A 25,880-nucleotide genomic window follows, 5' to 3' on the forward strand; every position below is an offset into this window, starting at 1 on the left:
TTCAGGATCTAACGTAACTGCGTCAATCAGGAGCCGAAGCAGAATGAGTTGTTCTGAAGACTGTCTGGATTTGATAGAAGAATGATGGGCTTGTAACGGTTGTAGAAGCTTCATAAACCTGTCTGCTTCCATCCACACACACAGTCTATCATGAGATATCCTGCGGCTCGCTCAGCTGTCAGTAGAGGAGGTTTGAGTCCTAATGATGCTCCTGTGTGTGTGTGTGTTGAAGTGTGTGTGTGTGTGTGTGTGTGTGTGTGTGTGTGTGTGTGTGTGTGTGTGTGTGTGTGTGTGTGTTGGAGAGTGTGAATAGAAATTGCAGGCTGCTGAGTGTAGGCCTTCTGACAAGCAAAGAGAAAAGAGAGGAAAGACGAGAGGTTAGAGTCTGGCAGGTGTACAGAGGACCCTTCAGTATGCTGATGACACCCCCACCTGGATCTGACAGGTCTGTGCTGGGGGGAGGCCTGGGTGTTCTCCTCCCCCCATGCCTTGCCTGGCCAGAGCCCCGAGGGTTAAACATGAATAATGAATTCAGGCTCCTTATGGCAAGTGCTGAGGAGCCCTTATATACAGAACACGTCATTACAAATACTGTCTCTGTGTGACGGCACAGCAGACCAGTCTTCACTGCCGAGAAGCCGCTCAACACAAATGGAGCCTTCTGTGTGTTTGTTTTCAAGTTGAACGGGATTTAGTGTCTCTCTCCAGGATATTTCTTGTTTTTTTTTTTGGGTTGTTTCGACTTCCATGCGTCAAGCTGAGTTTGAATTGTGCTGCTAAATTTATTTAGAACAGTCAGATATCCTCAGAATGATTGCGAAAAATAAAACCAGCTGACATCACAGGCTGCCTGTGACAAAATGATCATCTTGTTACTTCCTTTATTATTCGTTCATTCATTCATTCATGAGGACGTGCACTGCTCAACTGGGGGGCAGAGTAGTGCTGCCGACCTCTTTTTGAAGCTCTTGGTCTCGTCTCGGAATCGAAAGCATTTTTACTCGGCCTGGTCTCAGTTTCAAACTGGATTGACCCCTGGTTTAAATAAAGACCACTCAAGACCACCACTGAAAGGCTTTTCTTCCTCGTAATACTGTGATTAGAAGAAAAGCGTCCCTTTGCCTCCTGCACACAGAACGATGATTTTCATCGATATTTATGGTCTTTGTCTTGTCTCGGTGCAATCTGGACTTGGGTATGTCTTGTTCTTGGTTAGTGTGGTCTTGACGACACTAGGCCAGAGGACGCTTTATAGCTAATTTTACATCAGTACTCCTTGGGTATGAAGATCTAAAAAGAAAACCCGAATTGCATAAATGACAAAATAGCATTACCTTCCTTCTTTGTTGGAAGACGGTTCCAGTGATTTAAGCCACCCAGCAGATGAAAATGTGCTTAATAGTCTGCCAAATGTAGACTGTGTGTAAATATAAATGGTAATTGCAGTATATGTGAGGTATTTTCTTCATCCGAGCTTCACGACAACTAAGATGCGTATGACCTGGTTCAAAAATATCGAAAGGAAATTGTATCATCGTTACAAAAGTCGTGATCTTGAAAGTTTTCAGCCAAGTTTAAAAAGTCCCTCTGTTATTCTGAAGGAGCTAACACTTTACAGCTCGTGGGATGCAGATTAAATTTCATTGCATATGCCTTATTCTCTGGTATTACCCCCCGTCAGTTTACTTGACAACCTCCAAGAAAATAAAAAAGATGCCTATCACCCTGCAGAGAGAGAGAGAGAGAGAGAGAGAGAGAGAAGAAGCTATACTGTTTTGAAGTGATAACAAAGGTGAGTATACCTCACCAAACAAAGAAAATAAAGTGTAAATCCAGAGAAAACAACAAAAAATGTGATATTCAGATGAAGACAAACAACCATCAAGAGCTCAGTTTAGATCTTTAGAAACACACCTGCTGTTACTGCTTTTCCCCAAAGGTGCTGCAAAAAAAACCCAGAGAGAACAACACTGAGAAGTTGAGAACACTCCTTAAAATGAACTTAAAATAATACACCAGGCATCGCTTCAACGAGACAGTTCGAACGCTTCAAACGCTCATTTTCAGATTTGATGGAGAGAGAGGCGAGGGGCATGCTGGGAAAGGAGTCACAGGTCACAGCGATGCGACTTTGAGGACGACATCACACAGGGTGCGCACCCTGACCACTCGGTCTCCTTCCCTTCTGTCAGACAGGAAATGTCTTCATCTGTGAGGTCCACGTGTGAAGGGACAACTGGTGAAGAGTTCAGGGGCAGTCAGGTGAGTGCAATCATGAAAAAAACAACAACTTTAAAGGAACAGTGTCTTCTGGATGTCCAAGGCCCTTTATCCTTGGCTCCAGACCGCTACACTCTGGTTCATACCCGCTCTTGTATCGACACACACAGTTAAGAAGTTGTAATCGCCCATGGGGGGAAAACATTCAGGGTCCTAGGTGCATGGAGGGGTTCATGGAGGTTTTTTCTGTGAAGCACTTTGGGCTGCATGTTTTATGCATGAAAGGTGCTACAGTATATAAATAAAGCTGAGTTAAGTTGAGTTGAGCAATGACATCATATGTCCTCAATTCAAGCCATTGTTTTATAATGAAATACTTATCAGGACACATAAAAGTAACAAATTACATTTTTGTTTTTGTCACTGTAAGGCTGTGCTGAACAACAGTTGTGACCCAAAGATTTCGACTGATCCATGACGTCATTGTCTTGCATTATGAGCCCTCCAATATAAAACTCAAAAACACTTAAACTGTCAAATCAGCATACGGGTGTTCCCCAAACGGAGTAAGAATAGATTATCAGATTGAACGAGTCAGAGTTCAGATGCTCTTTAAATGACTTCACTTTAATTTATGGCCCATAGGGGGGCGTCGGTGGCCTGCACACCCTATGAACAGAGTCCCCCAAGCAGGTGACCCGGGTTCAAATCTGACCGTTGGCACATTTTCCGCATGTCCACTCTCCCTTCCCCCCTGATTTCTGGCTCTATCTATCACTGTCCTATCTCTAAAAAAAAAAAGGGCCAAAAAGCCCCGAAATTATTAAGAAAAAAAAAAAAAAAAGGTGTGACTCATTAATGAATCTTAAGATTTCTGTTTATGTAAGTCCAAAATTGATCTTGACACTCTAAAAAGGAGACCAGGCAAAAATAATTCTCATCAGCTGCGCATTTAATGTATAACAACAGTACAAAGTGAATCTTTTGCTTGCAAAATAGGAGTGTTCTTTATGTACAATAAAATTTACAATAATATATAGTTTAGAAAACATTACAGTTTTAAACGTCTGACAGTTTATTGCACAACACATTTATAAATTATCATCAAACCACACATGAAACTGACGAGTTCTCCGCCACATTTGGACACTGAACAGGAAATGCATTTATTATTATTTCTCTTATTTTATCTTTAGGTTAGCATGAATCGAGGTCCTGTGGGGTTTACGTTAACCCCACTGATACTGACATGGTAAAAAGAGCAGCGCTGCAGAATGACAGACTGTCACAGTGACTGTGAATCGCAAGTCGTGACACAGCCTCAAGCACAGAAACACGTTCATGTTTCATCTTTGCAATGGGCGAAAAACGAACATAACTAAAAACCTGAACGAACACGATGCCTCAGATCATGATAATCATTTTAAAGTTCAGATATGGCACTCTATAAATACAGCAGCGAGGAGACGACGAGCAGGCGGTAAAATGTACATTTAGAAAAACAGGATTAAAAGTCAAGAATCACACGCTCGAACATGGGAACAAGATGAAGAGATGAAGATAGAGCTGGGAAGCGTCAGACAAAAATGAAGTTTTCAAGGACGGGCTGCTGATTCAAGCAAATATTATTAATCTTATATCCACCCAGTGTACAAAATATTAGGAACACCCACTTGGCCCTGAGCAGCTCAGATGTCTGCAGAGATCCTCCTCTATGTTAAAACTCAAGGATGCGTTTAAAGTGGATTATTGGGAAAAATCAATACAGCATCAAGGCCTCCATCTAACTTAATCTGAGCAGATTATTTCACAGGAGCAGCAGGTGTTCCGAATGTCTCGTACGCTCTGTGCATTTCAAGTATAACTAAATGTAAACAATGACTGATGAGGGAGGGGAGGGGGGGAAGGGGGGCCCCTGTCGCCCGGGGTTAAGCTAATCTGATCCACGATCAGACTCATAGCATCATTAATCATGCTTTCTGCTACAGTTCAATTTGGTCTCCACTTATCTTTGAATGCTTGAATTGGTGGTCTATCGATCATCGCTGTACAAAAGGTCCTATCTCTAATGGGATCTCTTCCCTTCAGTGGCGTGTATTAATAACAGCTTTTAACAGAAATGAAACATTAGACATTATATTTGGCACAAACGCCAGGGATTGGGTCTGGAAATATCTTTCCATTTATTTCACATTTGAAGGTGATTTACCATATCCACTCGGCAGCCATTTTCCTCTGATGTCACACTAAGGCTGTGAAGCTCAAAATGCCAAACAATAATGCTTTCATCTTACTGCCGATGTCCAGGTTTGCAAATCTAATTATCATTATGAATATGACCAATTATTTTAATTTCACTGGACAATGATCGGTGGCTGAAAAGAAAAAGACACTGGGCCCTGATGATTAACCCTGCATTTAGTAATCCATTGTACACCAGGGGTGAAAGCACTTCTTACAACATTGTGTCGACAAGCTTTTTGTTTGAAGTGACAAAAGATTTTAGCGAGGCTTTGTCCACTCTGTGGTTATCAAAATTAAATGTGCACAAAGAAACAGGACACATGACAGGACACTTAGCCTCCTAGATAATTTATACAAAGATATTTTGGGAAGAAGAACAAGTGTTTGTAAACGTTTTCTGTTGGAATTTTAATGATATAAACTTTTAAATTCATATTTCTGTGTGCCACGTATCATCCCCTACCCGATTGAGTCCTTTGGGGTCTTAGCTTGTCAGCAGCTGATAAGTTAAAAAACGTTTGATTTTCCCTGGCAACATTGCCAACCCGACGATATCTCCTGGATGTTCAAATGCAGATCGATCAGTAAGCAGTAAACTGACGAACATTTGTCAGAGAGCTAGCGTTAGCATTAACCCAAATCCTGGCTGCTACCTTATTGTGAGCAAGATGAATGAAGCCTGCAACTATGGCTGCTAATGAATGATCAGGTTAGATGATATTCCTTAAATTCCTTCTTCGGTTAACCGTTGAGCAGGAAAATTATTACAATATGTCAGATTCTCACAATATCGAACGTTAGCATTTATCCAGTTCTTAGCTAACCTTTCCAGAAGCAAGTAGCTGGTTGGAGTACGTTGTTTGTGGCTAATGAAGGATCAATTGTGTTGTTTTAGCTTTAGATAATGCTTCATTTTCCCTCCTTTTTTTGTAGCTGATAAATCAATAACAGGTCATAAACATGTCATAATCTCACAACAGCTAATCGTTATCGTTCACCCAGTTCCTAGCTAACATTAGCAGGGGAAATTGATTGGTTGAATGCTAGTATTAGCTGCTGTGACATCCACTTGGCATATGGGCTGGATCTGACCTTTCATTGTTCTCTTCAGTGGCAGATTAATCAATAACAATAAAAAATAAAATGTCACAAATCTATAATCATAGAATTTGTACACCAGGAATATAACAATCCAACGTGATTTTAACATTTGAGGTTCTGACCCCTACAGCGATGTCAGAGGAAAATGGCCATGTTCATGTGCCAATTCGGGTCCTTACTGTTATTAAAGAGCTTCACTTTCTTTAAGACTCATTTACTTACACGGTTCAGTCTCAAGCTGACTTCAAATTAGAAAATCGTCATCTAAAAAAAAAAATATAATAATGACAAAGAGGAATGATGCCAAAGTCTTGAGTGTTTTTTTTAAGCCTTTAAAAGGCAACAGGAAAAAGGCTTAACAAACTCACAGTTACACATCTCTGCCCCCGATGGCTCCAAATGACAATGTCACTCCGAGCCTGTGATATGTCGTGTGAAAAAACGTCCTTCATCCCTGACGTGTAAAAGAACTCGGAGTCTTGTCTCACCACATGTGCTGTCCCATTAAATTGGCTCCTGTCTTTGTTGAGCTCCTCCAGTGACTTTTCAAGTTGAGTCATTCTTTATTAAGCGCCGCTCTCATCTTCAGAGCTCCAGCCACGCCACACACACACACACACACACACACACACACATTTAGGAGAAGCAGAAGCAGCCACTACAAAGGCAAGCCACTACCCAGCAGAAACGGAGTGGCTGCAAATTCAGCAGCCGTGATGGCCCAAATCTTTTTTTTTTCTCTCCTTCTTTCTCTCTTTTTGTTTTTTCACGATGGGAGCGTTTTCAAAGCTGGATTTATGCCTGTTGGAGTTTCTTCAGTAAAAACGATGACATTGGACTCAAAAGTCGTGCTTTGGGACGTTCTGCTGTTTGATGTGTAGAGTGGTCTGTGTATGTACATTTGTATGAATCTCTTTGTGTGCATGTGTGTGTGTGCTGTTTGTTTATACAGTAGGTCCATTAATCCGCAATGTCTCTGCGTACATCCATATGCTTGTGTGTGTAAATGTGTGTGTGTGTACCCAACGTGCATTACAGATGGGTTTAGAGTCCTCAGTTAAGGATTAAGTGTGTGTGTTGTCTTTGTCTTAACGTATGCATGTGGGTGTGTGTCTCAGCTCTCTGCAGACATGGCTGAGATGATCTGCTCCACTTTGTACGCCAACTTCTGCTTCTGGGCCTGCTCATCCTGCTCCAGTGCCTCGATGAGCTACAAACACACACAAACACACAAACTGTGAATTCAAGGACACGAGGCATATTGTTCTCGTCAGCTGTGGGATTTAAGAAAATATGTACATGGACATTAATCAAACACAACAGAGCAACACTTCTAACAGCAGCTCGCTCTATTGTCACAGTTTGCTTCTTTAACTCCTTTTAACCAGCTTCTCTTTGCAGCTCTGTCCCCCCTGCTGGCCATTCGTAAAGATGCAGGCAATTTCACATCGGGTTCACTCTTCAAACTTGAGGAAATCTAAAAATTCTTTCTGCTTTGTTCTGACCAGTATAGAACAAAAGTAATTTATTCATCCATTGTAAATCAGTTGACAGTTAAAGGTGTGGTTGCGCAGGCCTCATTTTCTTCACATCCTGCTATATTAATGTGCAGGTGAACTTTGAGTTGCTGTTTTATCCATTCTGACTAAATCCAAACAAACCAAGCAGTGACGCTGAAGCGCTGAAGTTCAACCAAAAGAGTGGTCAAACTATCTTACCAGGATTTTAATCGTTCAACTTTCATTCAAACATTTGTACCACTTCAGGGCATTGACGTACTGTGAGGGAAACATGCACACATGAGACACGATACCTTTTCTTGATATGCTGCAGTTGTGCTGTTAGGTATCTACGTGGAGTTACATTTGCAGTCATTAAGAGCCCTGTTTGCATCCTTCTGGTTTATGTAAATCATCCATTTGTTATTCTGCATGTCCTGAGGGAATATTCTGCTTCTGCAGCAGCGAAATGCTCCACTGTGGTCTCCGTCTGGTCAGTGTTTTTGTCTGACTGACAGCTGGACCGGCAGCATGCAGAGGGTTTATCAGACATAAGCTGTTATTGGCTCTGCCGTGAAGCAGTCTGCTGATAAATCTCTGGATTCACCAAAATGTGCACTGCCTTCTACAGTAACGCTGTTTGGCTCTGTGTATTATTGAACGTGTATTATTGAATTTCCCTCGGGATCAATAAAGCATCTATGTATGTATCTATTTATGTATCTGTCTGTCTGTCTGTCTGTCTGTCTGTCTGTCTGTCTGTCTGTCTGTCTGTCTGTCTGTCTGTCTGTCTGTCTGTCTGTCTGTCTGTCTTATAGCTGTTTAAATGTATGAATCTGCTGCCTGCAGAGGGCTAACCACACCTGCAGGACCTGTGCAGCACGTTTGTGTGTCGACCGGGTCTCACCTCTTGGCTGTACTTGCTGACGTAAGCGTAGATCTCGTGGAGGGCACTGAGCATGTTGAACTCACTGGAGTGAAGGCGAGCCTGTTCAGCCAGATAGGCATTCATATCCTGATCACTGATGGCAGGCAGGCGGTTTATGTCAGCGTAGTACCTGTGAGGACACGCGCACACACACACAATGTCAAAGTCGAGGGTACACTCATGCATACAGAGCTTTTTTCCCTCCGTTGGAGTCGCTCTTTTTTTTGTTTTAAAGGTGACAGCAAATCTGAAGGGGCTCCAGCGACCTTTTGAACACAAAAGTAAAGTCTCATTTAGCTGTGCTAATGTTTGCTTTCATCATACTACTTATTACTTCTGTCACTCCGAACCCTTAGGGCTGCACGGTTACTTGCGCATGAGAAATCTGCCAGAACAGTAGAAGCAGAGGTCTGTTGCATCAAACTAAGCGCTTCTAATTTGTCCCCGAAGCCTCAACAACAAAAGGACCAGATCTATTGCACCATGTGAGAAATGTGTGAGGGATAAGAAAAGTAGCTATGTAAAATATCTCTCTTTGTGAAAGGTTAGCTGGAGAAAATAAATGCATCCTCCATATCTGACAGAACCCAATACAGCTGGTCTGAGAAGAACAGAAATAGTAGCCAATGTTTTTCTTTATAAGTGAGCTGAATAATAGGGAAACAAAGTGTCTGAAAAATGTGATACTTTAGACTTTATCACAACCAGCGTTGTTTTTAGGATGCATATCTGTGCTTGTATGTCAGGGAGCCAAAATCAACCCGTTTTTTTTTTTTTTTTTTTTTTTTTCAGGTGACCCAGACGTTCACACAGGAGAGTCAGAGCATGAATGCTACCCACAGCTCCTCATCTTTTTTTAAAACTCAAACAATGATCAGTATTTACATACTTTTACCCAAAACACAGACTCTTCAGGAACTTTGTGACAAAGAGACGTCCCCACACTGAGCTCCTTTTAGGGACTCGTCTTTCCATCGTCGTGAAGGACATTTAGCTTAAAACGCACGCACACAAAAGCATACACACACACCTTTCTACCCAGCTTTTGTAGTGCGGGATGTCCTTGGCGTAGAGTAGTTTGGTGGACGGCGAGTCTTTGCCCAGACGGTGTTCAGAAGTCGAACACGAGTCCATGAAGGTTTGGGCGACCACAGACAGACAGGCGTCTGTGATGCTGTTTTTATGGATGTCGAACACAAACTGAGGATTCTTGATCACATTTACCCAGAAGCGCAGGGGAAGGCTGCAGATATCGAAACAGAGAAGAGAGAACGAAGCAGAGACACAATTTCAGAAATGACTTTTTCTGATTTGTCTTATATTGATTTTTAAATTGACTTTAGCCGCGGATAGAGTTCAGAAGACAATTTGAAGCCTCAGATCTGAATTTATCAAAGAAAATTATGAAACGTGGAAGAGAAAAGCCAACATGTTTTCAAGAGAGCAGCATCAAACACAGAATAAGAATTATTCTGTGATTTTCATCAGGCGCTGACTTTTGACTCTTTGTAAATATCAGAAGCATTAACATCAGACATTTTCTCACCAGTTGCTCTTCCAGGTGTGCCTCACGTCCGTGTCGTGGATGCCGTGTCTGTCCGCCTGCTCGTCCAGGAAGTCGAACATATATTTGATAGCTAGAGGCAGGGCGGTGCCCCGACACACGGTGCTGAACAGAGTTTCAAACAGGTCGTCCACAAACTTCTGCAGCGTGCCCTGTAAGGAAACAGTGCATAGAGTAATAACTTGACAGCGGTAAATTAACTTTTATGAGAGGAGATCCCTACAACACTCATCATTGTGGCGGTATAAAAAAAGCTTTTAGGTCTTTTTGCCTCTTTTGGCACAGAGGTGTGATAAACACTTGTGTCTGTCTATTATCTTTTATTGGACATTCACCATCTTTCGTAATGTCTCCGCCGAGCTAGACCACTGGACCGTGCCAAGCTCGTTCTGCTAACAGCATGCAGCCTCAGGTCCTGCTGGGTTAACTCTCGTCTGAATATTCTGCATTTAGCATTTGTGCTCCAAAGATGTCGAACTATAAACAACACACTCTCAGGAATGGCCCAGTCTTTTCTCTCCGACAAATCTCGCACATGGATCTCAAACCACTTCACTACACTGTGCACATAATCTTTTTTCCCCCTTTTTTTTCTGACTACAATTTCATGTCTTTTGCTCAGAGGAACATGAATGATTTTCAAGGCTTTATTTTTTCTTGTGCCATTATGGCTGTTTGTGCCCTAACAAGGCTCCTCAGTGGTCTTAACCAGCTTTTTTTTTACTTCATCTCGTATTGATCAGAAAGTTGTTCATTGTTCAGTTTGTCTAAAGTTGCAACCAAACTGTAGCAACTAAAAGCACCAGCATGGCTTCTTTATTCCATCATCTGGAAAAAGGAAAATTAGGGGCACCACTGCAGAGTGGTTGTCGTGCACCTTATGTGCAGAGGCTCTAGTCCACATAGCAGTGTGTTCTAATCTGACCTCAGCCCTCTGCTGTATGTCATCCTCCACTCTCTACTCATTTCCTGTTGTTGTTGTCTTGTTTTTTTTTATGACTGCATACAAAGTTTAGCTAAAATCAAACCTAAACTGACTCTTCTGTCTATCTGTAAAAGCTCTGGTCCGTTCTTCTCATGGTTGATAGTGGGAGAGGTCACACATCAGATTTTGTCAGTGACATCAGCAAGTTAAATATTCGGCACCTTTGTTGCTAGTAGCCTCGTCAGGTAGATCTCTGACACCATCTTGCTGCCGCGCTCGCCCTCTTTCTGGTCCCCGTGGTCGTGGTTCTTGACTAGGTGCCACACTTTGACCCCGCTCTCCAGGTCCGGGGTCAGCATGGGCACTCGAGAGTGGGGGCTGTCTGGGCTGGTGGGGGTGGAGCGGAAGGGGACGTCGACACCTGGAAGGAAAATAAACATTACAGAAATCCTCGAGGCCCAGTAAGTTCAAACGGTTTAATCTGGAAAAGAAATAACCTCAATTTTAAATCCACTTAGTTTTTATCCTGGATCAGTTTTGATTTTTTGTTTTTGTTTTGTTCAAAGGAAGGCTAGATTGGATCAACTACATCCAGATACAGAATTTAAAGGATTACCAGATCTGGATTACCAGTACTCTCAATGGGACTGCATTTTAGGTATTTAGTTCCCAGGGGGCGCTAAAGTCCAAATAAATGGATATAAAGTTCCTAACTGTATTAAGGCTCCTGTGTGGAGTTTTTATCAGGCTGTGTGACAGACAGAAATCAACACTAATGAATCTATATGACTGAATAAAACAAAACAAGTCCTTCTGTAAAGGAGCAATATGTAACTCTGCCACTGAGTGTTTGAAATGGGTACTGCAGTCTAGAGTGGAGGCTCACGCAGGTTCCCATGTTGCAACACTGAAGCTTCAGTGTTTAGCCAGCTCTGCATCGTTCTGTAAACCTTTCTGCGTTCTAACCTCTCTCCATTTTTCAGAAGCATCTCCAACATTGATCCTGGTTTGATTCTGCTCGTGGAGCTGATTAGGAAAATGCAGAAGCGTTTTTAGGTCGGATACAATCACTTCTATCTGAACCACTTCTTTAAACCTGCTTCTATCGATGCAACAACAAACCCTTCTTGACCTGAATCTACACTAACAAAGAGGACATACTGGCTGCTACATTGTTGTCAGAGAAACCAGCACTTCAACATAGAAAATGTCCTTCATGTCTGATGATATAGTGAGGTCATTCCATAGATATTTTCCTTTAAATGTATTATTAATGTGCATATTCGCTTCTGTAGTGTAGGTGACCGATGACGTTTTAACAATAAGCTACCGAAACATTTGAAATAGCAAAGACACTGAAAGCTTCTCTCAGGAGCTCTAAATGAAACTTCACTTTTTTCCTCCTACGAGATACAGTTTGTGAACAGAGTTTATTTCATCAGATGATCAGTTTGTGAGACCGCCCTGTCTGTCAGCAGTGTGTGTGTATGTGTGTGTGTTTTCAGACTGTGAAACACTGTCAGATTGATTTCATTGGTTGCTATAGTAATGATACAGATGTGCCCTGGTTCAATAAAAGCCTCTTTTCTTTTCAGGCTCTGATTCTGGCTTTCTCTCGCTCTGTGTTTTGTGCTTTCTGCTCTTGTTGTCATCATGTTTGATGTCGCATGTGTCTCACTTTTAATGAAAGAATCCTTAAAAAAACAACAAGAACAAAAAGTCACTGATCGGCTGTTTCACAGATCACATTTAATCCAGGGTGTCGTTTATAGGAATCTAAAGTTATGAAAGCTCCTCACAGTGTCTTGTTCATGCAAACATATTTAATGACCTTGTTTAATCATGGATGGATGGATAGATGGATAGATGGATAGATAGATAGATAGATAGATAGATAGATAGATAGATAGATAGATAGATAGATAGATAGATAGATAGATAGATAGATAGATAGATAGTATAGTATTTGTGTTTCTTCCACGGTACTGACCGTATCTGCTGATGCTGCGGGGGAAGCTTGCTGAGGACGGGATGTTGAAAGACGACATCTGTTTGGGCACCAAGGCCACCACGCAGCGCTCAGACACCTGGAACACAAAGGTACAGGGCTGCCTGTTATTTTAAGGAATGTGCTCGCAGCTGTTGGCCAGAACTAATCATGGCTGCAATTTCAAAAACGATGAGTAGCTGATAATGGAATAATGATTGAGATGTTCTGAACGTCTGTAATTGGCAGTCACAGGACAAGAAAGCACCTTAGATTCAAGTAAAAAGTTCTGGAAAATGATTTCTTTTTTTTTTCTTCTTCTAAGTAGAGGTACGAAGAGCAGAGCGATGATCACAGAAGATTTAACCACAAAAGCAGAACAAACATTTTGAAAATATTACTCTTTAGCAGATTTAACCCCTCAAACGTCGAGTCAAAATACACTTCACTAAAAAGTAACAAACTTTCAAACATTTAAAAGAAGAATGTGTAACACTTTATACGTAAAGACAGCAGAAATCAAGTGTGTCCTCTGTACACGTCTCTCTGAGACACGACCATGTCTACCATGAGTGAGAAGCTCGAGTCCCGTCAGCTGTACTGTTGTCAGAGCCACGTTTACATCATGTTTACGTGGACATGACGAGCTTAAGTATAAAGCTGTTTGAGTCAAGGACTAGAGAAAAGAAGAACAAGCCTACTCACTGCTTATTTGGATGTCACGTCAGTGTGTTTAGATCACAGTCATTCTTTGTCAATGTATGTGCATTATGAAGCTACGAGTTAACCAAAGTGTGCTAACGTTTGGTCTGGTGCTTGACCTTAATGGTGCTTGGTTATGAGTTCGAATTCATAACTCCTTCGTGCAAACGCGAGTGGAGATACGTTGAAGGCAGCAGTTTGTTTTGGTTTAACGCTGAGGATCAAGGGTGACATCTACTGGATCAAAAAGTCATGCTTTCTTCCTTTAATGCTGCTTTCCAATTCCTGATGTATCAATAAAAGTATGATATAGAGGAAGGACGTGGCTCACTGTTGACTCATGGTGGAAAAGAGGCTGAGGTGCTAGCTAACTGTGTCAGCTGACAGGGACAGGTGCATACCGATGGCCTTAAAAAAAACCCAACCTAAAGTTAATTACTGTAATTTCTTCACTTAATTATACCTCCATCAAATCTGAGCACACAAAGATGACACACATCCGTGAGGGAACTTAGAGTGTCGCTAATGAGACGCTCTGCAAAACCTGCTTGATAATTGTCATATTTCTGAGTTTCTTCAGTATCAGATTAATCCAGTGTTTGTTCGACGCACAATAATGAGTGCACTGTCAACAGGAAATGCTAATGATCAATTTGGCTGCCTACAATAGTGCAGATTTCTTAAAAGTAGTGTAAAGAAGGCACAATTGTCTCAGTTTGGTCTGAGGTTTGTTAAATGTTTTTGCTGTCTAGTTTCCTAAAATGTAGATAAAAATGTCCTAAATGTATTTTGAAATATGTCTGAATATGTAGAAATGTGTGCTTGTTGGCGAAGCAGATGCTTTTTGGTCATCTGCTGGAGCCACTGTGCTGAAATAGCTCCAAATGTAGCGAGTACAAATCCAGCTCAGCAGCAAAATAAATGTTTCCACTCCTGAAAGAGAGATGAATTGTTCATGAGAAATATGAATGAGAACATGCTTTCTTTAAAAGAATATGATGATTTGTTTTGAGTTTTTTATTCATCTCTTTGTGTGTGATGTAATATGCATGTATGTAATAAGTATTCAGCAGCGGGCTGAGGGAGTATGTTCGGCCCAAAGATGAGTTCTGAAACAACCAGTTGAGTGACGGAGGAGCACGATGACTCATCCCGGGGTTTTGTGACCTGTGGAGTTGCATTTAAAAGCAGAACAAAAGATATTGTAGAAGACACAGAGACAAAAGCTCATGTTCAGGTTGACTTAGCGTGCTGGTGACGGGGATGTTGATAAAATAGGGCTGCTGGTGAGCTGCATTAGATGAATATGAATGAGTACAGCTCCGTCCTTCATCAATAGTATCTGCTCCTCTTTGAGGAGCTTGATTGTTGCCATCTTTAAATACGTTTAAAAGAGTCCTGGTTTTCAAGAGGAAAATAAAGGAATCTTTTCAGAAGCATTGAATTAAATTCATCCGACATGATTGGTCTGTTAAAAAAAGATGAGTCTGATGCATCATAAGGGACTTACTGCTTGTTAAAAATCTGCTGTTTTGAGCAAACGTAACCACTTAAAGGTCACATATTATGGAGAATACATTTGTTTCTCAAACACTGATGTGTCCCGAGCATGTCTACCAACACTCAAATTATTAGAAAAGTCCATCTTTTGCCTGCTCATACTTTCAGAAATTGTGTGCTCAAACAGGCCATTTGAAGATTTTACCCTTCATGACATCACAAAGGGCAGTAACCCCTCCCCCAGGTGAGTGACACTCCCACAGCCAGGTGTTTGTTCTGCCCTCTGAGTCTAACTTCTCACCGTAAAATATGGGACATGGAGCAAGAAAGCCCGAGTCAATGTTGTTCTTCCAGAGAGGGGCGTGGTCAAACAGTTAATTTGCATTTAAAGATACGGACACAGAAACAGCCTGTTCTGAGCAGAGCTGAAAGAGAGGGGTGTATAGGCTTCAACAAATACAGATCAAAGAGGACATTTGGAAAGAAACATGTTTTGGGGAGCTCTAAGACTTTTTCACCTGATTAAAAGTAAATTTTTCTGTTAAGCAAGAACACATTCAGCAGCTTGTTAATGATTTACAAGTATGGCCCTGACACCTTCATACACTCATCATGGTGTCCTTGCCCATAATCCATTTACAAAAGAGGCTTAATGAAGCCAATACCTCTTCTTCTGTCCATTTCCTGATGCTAGACTGTGGCAATAAGCTTGAACTAAACTGGGCATCAAGTGTAGACGATGGAATCAATCATTTTTCTTACTTGCAGGAAAACCGTACATTAACATAGTGCTATGACGTTTAATGACTCCAGAAATTCAGACAGAGTTCAGACTAAGAATATTTTGAGGTTTAGGGTAGACGTGGTAGTATTTAACTTTGATCAGCATTCATCCCAACTAATAACACAATGTGTGTTTAATCCAAATTACACATAAAATACATTCAGAGATTAAAACGTAAATTGGTGGAGATGTAATTTGGAGTCTAGTATATTAAAGCTCATTTTGTACAACACACATTGAACATGTTACAATGCCCTTTGACGGACGCAGTAAAATATTTGAACCCCTTCTCATTTTAAAGGTCTTTCCTCTTGGCTGAATTCATCTTAAATATTTGGAAAAGAGAAAACAGGGTGAAGCGGGTGCTGCACTGACTTAAAAAAAAATGTGGAGGAGTCAGGCGCTCTTCAAGAACAGGGAACAGAAGTCAACCAGCTAATAAATACATGACTGTCCTGAAGGAAGGCAGTTTAAACTGAAAGTCTGACGCACTCTGATGCAGTTTGAAAATCATTTATTGAACAGGGATGTGTCCACACGTTTCGACTCAACACATAACAGGCAGATCAGTCAGTCTGTAGACAGATCCTGGTTTAATAAAGGATCGCTATACTGCATCAGACATTCAGTTTACACTGCCTTTTCTGTAAACAAATAACACTTTGAATGGAGGCCTTCATATATTGGACGTGCTTTCAGATGAAGCTCAAGCTAGCAGCGACGCTCACATGAAATGATGTTGGATTAATTTTGGACTCTGGAGGGACATGCTGCAAACAGGTTCTCAGTAAAACATACACAGCAACGTGATGTAAAAATATGCACTCTTTCGTTTTTGTTTTATTATGCTTCATATTGACAGTTTAAAGCACATCTCATATTTCTCCTGCAGACCTACCTACACATTGAAAGGACAAACTTATCACCTCAGGTAGATCACGACAACAGCTACTTCTCTGCTCTTAATGAAAACACTTGTTAGTTTAAGGCCTGGAATAATCAATACTAACAGACCTGGTAGTGCATGAGTGTGTTGAGTCTCTTCCAGTCGCTCTCTATCTTGGTGGTGATGTCCTCATCCTGCAGGACCACTCGAGCTGTTCTGCCCTGTCGCCACTCTGTAGAAAAACACAATCCAGTGTTAATGTGTGGCCGCATTCATTCATGGGCATGCTTTACATGAAGTCCTGTGTCCATCCCACTGTCTTTTTGTGCAGCAGGTAAAGTCAGACGATTGACGCGTGTTCTGCTAATTGTAATGCACGTCAGATAAAATGCCACCAAGACAGGTTTCTGTTTTTTTTTTTTACCTCACCAATTAAATTCACTGTGCAAACAAAACACAACAAGTGACACAGGGTGTCTTCATGGGGATTTAAGCTGCCCAAAGCAGCAAGGAGAAACTGATCCTCTCCCATTCCCCCGACCTGTGAAAGCTCCTTAAGGTGTAAAACTACAGACCCCGAGCACTATCAGCCTCTACCTACAAGGCACCGTGTTTACTCCTTTTGAAGGATTGTGTCAGCTGGATTTGGGCCGAGTCATTCACTGTATGATGACATGTTGTGGGCGTAATCCTGAGAGTAGGTGAGCTGTCGGTAGGGTTTAATGTCATAGCTGGTAAATGTTGCTCTAGTTCGGGGTGTAAACAGGTGTGGGGAGGGGTTGTTTCCCAAAAAAAATGTCCTGTTAAGCCCTTTGTTTATGTCATACAGCTTCAGTGAAATGTGTGCTATCTTTACAGACATGCCATCGACAACATGCCTGCTGTCCTATTTCCAACATCGTGTGTGCGCGACTAATTTTAAGTCTATGTTTATTTCAGAATATATAAGACAAATTAGTGGTATGAAATCAGTCTTTCACAGTTTAAATGCGGCCAGTGAATACTCACCCAGATCCATGTCTGCAGCCCGTGGTCGCTGCGAGTACGGCATGTTCTTATACACCGCGTCCAGGATCTTCTCTTTTACCTGGGTAATGGTGTCACAGTTGAGCACCTTGACAGGGATTTCTGGGCTGTTCTCGTAGTCGGGGTTCACACAGCTCAGCGTCTGGGGATGGAGGACACAGAGAGAGAGAGAGAGAGAGAGAGAGAGAGAGAGAGAGAGAGAGAGAGAGAGAGAGAAAGAGAGGGTAGTAAGAGAAAGGTGTTACTTGCCAGAGAAGTCCTTTCATTACCCGCTCCTCACCAAACTGTCCTGGTGGAGAGGATCTTGGCCAGAAATGTAATTTCACACCTCCAGATTGTGGCTGTGCGGCTCTAGCAGGAGCATTAAACAAGTAATGAGACACAGCTTCCCAGACTGTCGGACATGGGTATCAGAGAGGTGTCATGCTGTCGCTGGCTGGCTCTGCTCTGCAGCTAAAGCCTGAGGGGGAACTTATTCTGACTGGCTGCTGGAGACACCCGGTCGGCCTTATTTTAATAGAAAGGTAAAAGAAGGAGGCATGTTGTGATATTCAGATCGCCCAATCACATGACTTCGTACGAATGCACACATTATATAAGCCACATTTTCTGGACTAAGTGTTCCTGATCATTTTTGTCAGTTAATTAAATGACGCCTTATTATTTTAAACAAGAATAGGGCAAAAATAATAAACATCAGTATGCAGTGACTTAAAAAGGTTTTTGAGTTCACTGTTTATTTATTTACTTACTCATTCACTGATAATGTATTTTGTGTACGTGTAAAGCTATTTTGCAAACGCTGCTCTACAGGATTGCTGCAAACAAAGTTTTGTTGTATTCTTATAAAATGACAATAAGGAGTCTATCTTGTAATAGTCGTCATCTTCCATCTATAAACCAACTTCTCTGATTTTGACATGAAGAAGTGAGGTCGGGATTAACTTCTCAGAAAACTATTTCTGAGTTCACCATCCAAACATGAAACTTTTTCTACATGTCCTCAAGCTTCACAGGACCGACATGTGGCAACGCAGGAGCACTGCCATCATGTTATTGAAACTCTCCAAATATTCAAAGCATACCCAAAAAAAAAAAAAAAAAAAAAAATCACAAGCACGGCCTTGTGCACATGCCAGATTTCTTTCAATCTGTCATGGCAATTTGCCAGAAGAAATACAAAAATGGACAGTGACAGAAGAAGAAGGTTTCCCTTCTTATCAATGTGCTCGTGACTCACCAGCGTCTTGTATTCAATCTGCTGGCGGATGAGTTTGTCCTCACTGAGGGAATAACGCGCCTCTCCAGTGATGGAGTCTATCGGCCCTTTCTCCATTTGCTGTTTGATGGCACAGAACAGCATGAAGAGAGGCTCCCCAGCACACTCCTTTGTTTTGGGAGGAAACCCGAGGATGAGAGCAAAAGGTGGGGAGAAAGGAGAATAAGTGAAGGAAGGAGATCTGTCTTCGTCATCAGCGCAGAACTTTACATTCTCGCCTATCTTGAATTGCAAAGCTGACATATAAATGACCCCACAGGTAACTGTTATCTCTGCACAATGTCCACACAGCTTATCAGTACGAGACTCTTAAAGTGACAGCGCCAACAAAAAACACTCACAGCAGTCTATGGGAAAATCAATGCAAAGATTTAAAAAAGCACTGCGCTCGTGTATCACAACGACACCACCTGTGGAGATAAGGCGGGAAGGAGATTTTCACTTTACCTTGAGAAATTTGTGCAGCAAGAAGGCGAACCAATTTGTCAGCATCTTCTCCGCCACCGACTCGGTTCTGAAAAGAGGAGAAGAACGCTGAATTGTTTCTTAAGAGCCACAGATGTCCCACAGAGAACTGGAGTACTCAGATTAATCTTGCATAATTCAAGACGTAGAAGAGGCTGATATTGTTGGAGCAAAAACAAAAAAAAATAGAGAAAAAGAAACACAACATGGAGAGTTTACAGAGAATAAAACATCCTTACTCAGGCAGCCGGTCTCGAAGGACACGTACTTGGATATAGTGTAAGTTAAGTGCTGCTCGTGCAGAACATATTTGGGTCATGACATAAATGTGCAGACGACCACGTCGAGTCTTTCCCCACTCGTCCTTCTTCTCTCTGTCTGCTCTTAGCTGCTTTACACGGGTGCAGATGGGACAGATTTTGTGATTTACCAAAGTAAATCCTGTAATTCACGAAACTGTACCCGTCAAATGGTGTGTAAGCTCTTTCTAATCTGAAACTTATCCAAAGTCTGCAGCTTTAGATCCATCGCTCTCCTTCCCTCCCTTACCTGCTGTCTCTGTCACTCCTCTACCTGTCGTCAAACTCTAACCTAAACCGACTCTCTCCTGTTCACCACATCCTATTAAATGGAAGAGTTTTTCTGCAAGGGCAGCATGTTTAGGCTAACAAGTTCTTGTTGTGCCGGCTCCCAAGCGAACTCATCCTTATATTTAATGAGTGTGCTTCAGATTGAGAGAGCCCTCTCTTTCAAAAAAAAAAAAAAAAAAAAAAAGGGAACTCATGAAAGATTCAGGAGGCCAGGCTCAGCGCTGGGAAAACAATCGGCAGATAACCAAAGTCGGAGGGAAAAGGAGGTAGAGAGGCGAGAGAGGAGAGGTGACAGAGGGGAAGGAACGTGAGCTCCAGCTGAATGTTTCATGAGCGGCACACAGAAGATAAGTCAGACTGACAACGACTCTGCTGCTGCTGCTGCTGCACTCACTCTTCCCCATTAACTTTCTCTTCCTCTGCCGGTCCCTCCCTCTCTCTATCGCTGTTACGGCTGCTGTCTTTCACCTGTCTGCTCAGGCTCACTGTTTCTCACACACCTCTACGGCTGTTTTACGCCGCTGCACAAAACAAAGCTGAGCAGAGGTGGGCTCTCCGTCGCTGGCCTAGTTAGTCAGCCCACACAAGTGAGCTAAGGTAACTGGGCTGGAAACAGAAGCGCACAGAGAAATGATGTGTGTCAAAATGTAAGCAACGGAGATGGTCAGGTTTGTTGGTTCAAATGTTTTGACGATGGACAGACATGTGATAAAGAATAATCAGATTTGGCCTCTAAAGACAGTTTATTGCTGTTTCTATAAGTGCTGCCCCCGGCTTGTGCACCTATCTGTGTTCTATGAAAACAGTCAAACACCTAACCAGGTTTTCAGGGATCAGTTAGTAGCATGCCTCTCATAGGTTGCTAGTGCAGTCCTTGGAAATTGTCAACATAAGCCAGGTTCAATACGTGTAGCAGTAAAAAAGGCCGTTTATGGAAGCTGCACAGCATGAATGAAACATCCTTTCTTTCGCCCAATGATGATGATTCAGGACCTAGCTAGTAAGCTAGTTGGCAGCTACATCAAAGGCTAAAGCTAATTCATTGATCCTTGTGGAACGAGCGATGTCTCAACTACCGTTTGAAGGACAGAAGAAGAGAGAAGAGACGACCTTACAGCATCTTATTTTCAATATTGGGTCTCTGTGCTGGTTTCTACACATTCAGTATTGTTACCTTTAATAGATGTTAAACGATTTTACAAATGCAAACACTTGTCAAACAGAGGGTATCAGTTTGGTGTTGTATTGATCTGTAATGTGATATCAATAAACGTTCTCGATGTCCTCCCAGAAATAAACTTGAGTGACTGTTATAAACCTGCAGCATCAGGCTTAATAATCCCTGTGGGGATGGACCCACATACAATATTCACATAGCAGGATGCATGATGTGAAGATGACTTTACGCATGTCATCATGTCATTCTTCAGTGATTTATCACAACACATGAATTTAACGGGATGAAAAAAGAATCCCAGCTCAGACATTTTAGCTAAGTGTACCACATAGCACTTTTTTATGTAGCTAATCTTCTCGTGTACCTGCGCAGCAGTAGCTTGGGGTGGTTCTTGCTCTCTAGGTTGCGTTCGATCAGGTCTGAGAGCAGGTGTTTGAGGATGTCCGTGGCGTACTCCAGGCGTCCTTGCAGAGCGGTCATGATGAGCGAGGCCACGTAGCCGCGGTCACGCATGGAGAAGGAGCGCTGCAGCTCCAAGGTGCGGATGAATGTCAGCAGGAAAACTTTGTTATTCACCAGCTGAGCAAACTGCTTCAAGGATTTCTCCACACTCTGCTGTCCGCTGCCCGGCACCTGCACGCAGCACACATCAGGAACACATGCTCATTAGTTCAGACTCAGTCAAGGGTGAGGAAAGTCTAAACATAGGTGAAGGAACATGAATCATCTGCAGACATTAAATGCAAAACAGAGTCAGTGGTGCTGCTTCAGGCTTAGCCTGGTGGAAGTGACGTACACGTCATCTTCAGGACGCATTCGTACATGCAAGAACAGTTCTGAGTCATAGTTTCAACTTCTAAGTGGATCAAGAAATACACAAAATAAGCTTCATGGGTCTTTAATGAATGCATTAATAGTTAATTAAGAGAGCTGCAATCTTTCACACTGAAACTCATTTACACACAAATGCTTGATCAGAACTACTTTAATTCACACCAGCGCCCAGTTCTGAACTTAAATGGAGATTTAATTACAAATCGAGACTTTTATTTATTCTGTTATGGTCAGCATTGTAAATGAGCATTTTGCCCACTAAGAACAGTGTAACAGGCCTGCTCTCAGAAATGGTTAGGCCTTGTGAACGGGCCTTCCCAGGATATGATTTAAATCAGCATGTACACATTCAATCAGTAGTGTTAGTGCTCGCATCCTGGACAACACTAGCTTCCTCTCAGAGGAGTATAGAGTGCTTAGGAATTAAACTCCAAAAACAATCCTGTCAGGTTCAAAGATATTTTAATGACATTGGCCCAGGATCCACAGAGATCAAATGAGGGCAACAAATCTAATATTACACAACACCAGAAGAAACAGGTGATGAAAACTACAGTGAAAGTATGAGGTAATGGTCAGGAAAGAACCTCGATATGCTGAAATGAAGGACATTACAGTGTCCACTGATGAGGAAAATGAACTGTGTGGAGTGGAAAACAAATTTATTCCAAAGTTTTAAATGTCAAAAAGTGTGAGTCAGAGTCTGTCTTAAACGAGATGAATGACTGAGTCTAAGGAGAGAACTTCAGGTCAGATCAACACACAAACTCTCCCAGCCAATGTGGACGCCATTAAACAAACAGAGCTCACAGCACAGTGGACAGACTGACATTTTTCACTCCGACAGCCGACAGCCGTTTGACAGCACATGCCAACAAGCCAAAATCAATTTTAAGTAAACCGAAGCTATAAGGTCAAGATGTCGGAGGAAAGTATGAAACTGAATCCAAAAAGTGCAGCTCTGCTTCGGGGTGTTTTACCTCCAGCTCTCTGAGTACAGGGTGATCGTCGATGCCGGGAAACAGGACCCTCATGGAGTATGTGCGATAGTCCAGGAAGGGGATGCCAGCTCGATCGAGATCGCTCGTTAACTCGTTGATGTCTGTCTGCAGCTCGGCAAAGGCTGTGTGGGACAAAAGTGTTCAACATCTGTGAAACATGATCTGTGGTGACGACGCATCAAGTTGTTAATCACAGTAAACGTAACACTTAGGCTACTGACTCCTCTAAGCTGTGTTTGTTTAAAACAGTTACGCTCACCTAATTACAAAATAATATCTTGTCTTAAAACGTTGATTATTATTTGTAAGGATGTCGCCTCAGGCAATGAATGAGGTGTTTCTTTTGATTATTGCACCTGCCAGCATTTCATTTTTCATGGTTACTATGGGTGTTGAATGGGGGGGGACTCCATCCTGATTGGCTGCAGAGAGGCATTGATTCCTGATAATGGACACATTGTTTGCAAGCAGCAACCTTAAAGTCAAATTTTAAGGTCAATGCAGGAAACTGCCAAAAAAAACTGCAGTTCCTCAAGTGTCCACTAGAGGCATGATATAATCTAGATGCCCTCCTCAGTGTCCTCTATGAACACTTTATTGATTCTACTACATCTATAAACTCCCTAAAATGGGCATCTAATGGAGCAATTTTCTTTGATTTAATAAATTAAAAAAAGCTTCTTAAAGGACCTTCAGACATGATGCTGTAAGGTTTAAAGGTGTGTCTCGCTCACCTTCCTTGCACTCCAGAGCCACTCTGGACTCCAGATTGTCCATCTGCATCTGCAGCCGCTTCAGCGTGAGGTCGTTCTCGTGAGACTTGCGTCTGTAGGCCAGCAGGACGATGATGACGATGATGAGGAGCAGCCCTCCTCCAGCTGTGATGCTGAAGATAGCAGGGAGGGTGAGCAGGCTGTCGGAGCGGATGTGAACTTCTCCCGGAGAGATGTGGAGTCCTCCGACTTGGACCTGGCGGATAATTACACAGGCATTAGCACAGTATTTTTAAAATGTGAAGTACGACTTCAACTACCATTAATGAAAGTGGCTGGTGACTAATTCAAAATGTTGCTGAAGGTTTAAAAAGGCAAACAGGATGGAGATATGGAGCATTTTCCTGAGCAGCCAACTTTAAAGAAAGACTTTTTGTTTTACATTTCCCAGCATGGCACAGATTTTCTTTTCCTGTTCTTTTCTCATTATTTGCAAGAGTGCCTGTCAATAACTCTGGAGGGCAGAGTGCTGTAATTGTGAACCTACCAGACCATGAGTGACAGACAATAACTGAAAGCCTGTCATTGACCCACAAACACAGTGACACACACACACACACACACACACACACACACACACACACACACACACACACACACACACACACACACACACACACACACACACAAGCTCCGACCTGCACACAGTGACCCACATCCATGCAGACAGACAGTCAGGCGCACTGATGGACAGAGAACAGGAACGTCTCCACACTGACCAGGACTTTGTGCTGCCCGGTGAGGTTTGGAGGCTCGCAGAGTAACTGAGTGTCCGACACGGTGAGAGAGCAGGGTGTGTCTCCGATCAGCACCGTGTAGTTCAGCCTCGCCCCGCCCGACGCAGACGGAACCAGGTTACGGCCCTGAAACACAGATCCAGAAATCATTGTAGCTGCAAAAAAGAGAATTCATATAAAAAAAGAAGAGTATGTGTGAACATTTTTTACCACATTGTTTTGAAAAGGCTTCGATATATTTAATTTTTTTTACTTCAATAATTCATCTTTGACACTTAATTATAATCTAAACCTTTGACGAGAAAAAAATCGGTCTTCTGTGATTTTATAATTTATTATACCTTGCTGTACCACATGTTTGATTGCATTTCCAACATTTCAGTTTCTATTCTTCCTCCTCGACTTTGACTTCTTAAGAAAACCAAAAAGAAAAAAGGAAAATCTGAAATCTTCCCTTAGATTCAGTTTATCTTATACTCAAAGTTTCTTAATACTCGACATTTACAGTTTGAATGTCAAAATTCAAAAATCAAGACGTCTCCTTCCTCTGACTTTTTTTTGAAGGCCTTATAACGGAGAGTTTTCTTGACTTAACGTTGCCTAAATGTCTTCTAAACAGATTAAAAAGTTGCTAACAGAAAAGTTGACACTTTGTGATTCAATCGTCTGTTTTGATGATAAAATATCCCTTCCTATTAAACCTGTGTATGTGATTCACGTAATGATTTAATGATTAATGATTTAACCTGCTGTCGTTTTCTCTTTTCCTATCTGGCTCACTTGACCTAAGTTTGAACTCAACAAATAATCATCATGCAATTCTGGGCCATAACTATAATGACTGTAATCATCTTGTTGAAATCTGGCAGACGTTTTCATGCTGCATCCTTCTCTCTGAGTCATAGTTTGAGGACAACTGGCTGAATTGTTTTACCTAACAAAGACTATGATAAAAACCCAGGAAGAGAGGAGGATGTCTCCTCTTTGTGACAGCTGGGAGTGACAGGACATGTCATGGGAAATGTAGTTTATGACAGACAACGGTTAGACAGACACGAGACAAAGGGAGAGGTGTAGTAGAAGTGTGCTACTTCTTCTGTTTCTTTACAGCATGTTTTTAAAGCTTCAATAAAAAGTGGTGACTACAGAGAAAATATCGGTGCAGCATAGTGTCGTGATTAGGGTTGGAGTTTTCAAAGTTGGAAACTTTAAATGTGAATGAACAGGAATTTATGGGAATAAAGGTGAATAAGGCAGGAATTTACTAAATGGAAGGTTGGCCCTAAATCTTGACTAAAACAACCAGATTTCATGCAAGTACACTTGACTACCTAATACTATTCACATAGCACACTGCTTACTGCATGGCTGATGAGGTCACGCCCCCTAAATGCATCGTGCATTTAGGGGGCGTGGCCACACCTGGACCACACTCGAAGTGCACAGCACAAGACACATTTTAGCCTGTGTGTCTTTGTACAACAAAAATGTTTATGCTTGGATATGATGCAGTTCGGTTAAATTACGGTCAATTTCCAGTTAATTCCCCTTCATTTCCCATAATTCCAATGGAAAGTTTCAGATTTGGATTATTTCCAAAGTTCCCAATCGTAAATTCTCATAGAATTTTTTGGGAAATTTACTGGAAACTATCCACC

General features: G+C 42.0%; 1 protein-coding gene across 1 annotated transcript in view; it reads right to left on the minus strand.

The window, feature by feature from the left end:
- Positions 1-3,154: 3,154 nt before the first annotated feature.
- LOC306822672 (plexin-A2-like) overlaps positions 3,155-25,880 on the minus strand; it is a 98,618-nt gene continuing 75,892 nt past the window's right edge. Inside the window, exons 19-32 of the mRNA XM_079341825.1 lie at positions 24,205-24,348; positions 23,447-23,681; positions 22,692-22,834; positions 21,242-21,510; positions 19,093-19,159; positions 18,607-18,753; positions 17,349-17,508; positions 16,469-16,572; positions 12,472-12,568; positions 10,703-10,902; positions 9,539-9,708; positions 9,023-9,235; positions 7,972-8,122; positions 3,155-6,775 (exon numbers count right to left, since the gene is read on the minus strand). Of these exons, the coding sequence (XP_079197951.1) occupies positions 6,680-6,775; positions 7,972-8,122; positions 9,023-9,235; positions 9,539-9,708; positions 10,703-10,902; positions 12,472-12,568; positions 16,469-16,572; positions 17,349-17,508; positions 18,607-18,753; positions 19,093-19,159; positions 21,242-21,510; positions 22,692-22,834; positions 23,447-23,681; positions 24,205-24,348 (2,196 nt within the window). The 3' untranslated portion in view covers positions 3,155-6,679. The remainder of the gene's footprint in view (positions 6,776-7,971; positions 8,123-9,022; positions 9,236-9,538; positions 9,709-10,702; positions 10,903-12,471; positions 12,569-16,468; positions 16,573-17,348; positions 17,509-18,606; positions 18,754-19,092; positions 19,160-21,241; positions 21,511-22,691; positions 22,835-23,446; positions 23,682-24,204; positions 24,349-25,880) is intronic.

This window comes from Symphodus melops (genome assembly GCF_947650265.1).
Source record: "Symphodus melops genome assembly, chromosome: 4".
Taxonomy (NCBI): Eukaryota; Metazoa; Chordata; class Actinopteri; order Labriformes; family Labridae; genus Symphodus; species Symphodus melops.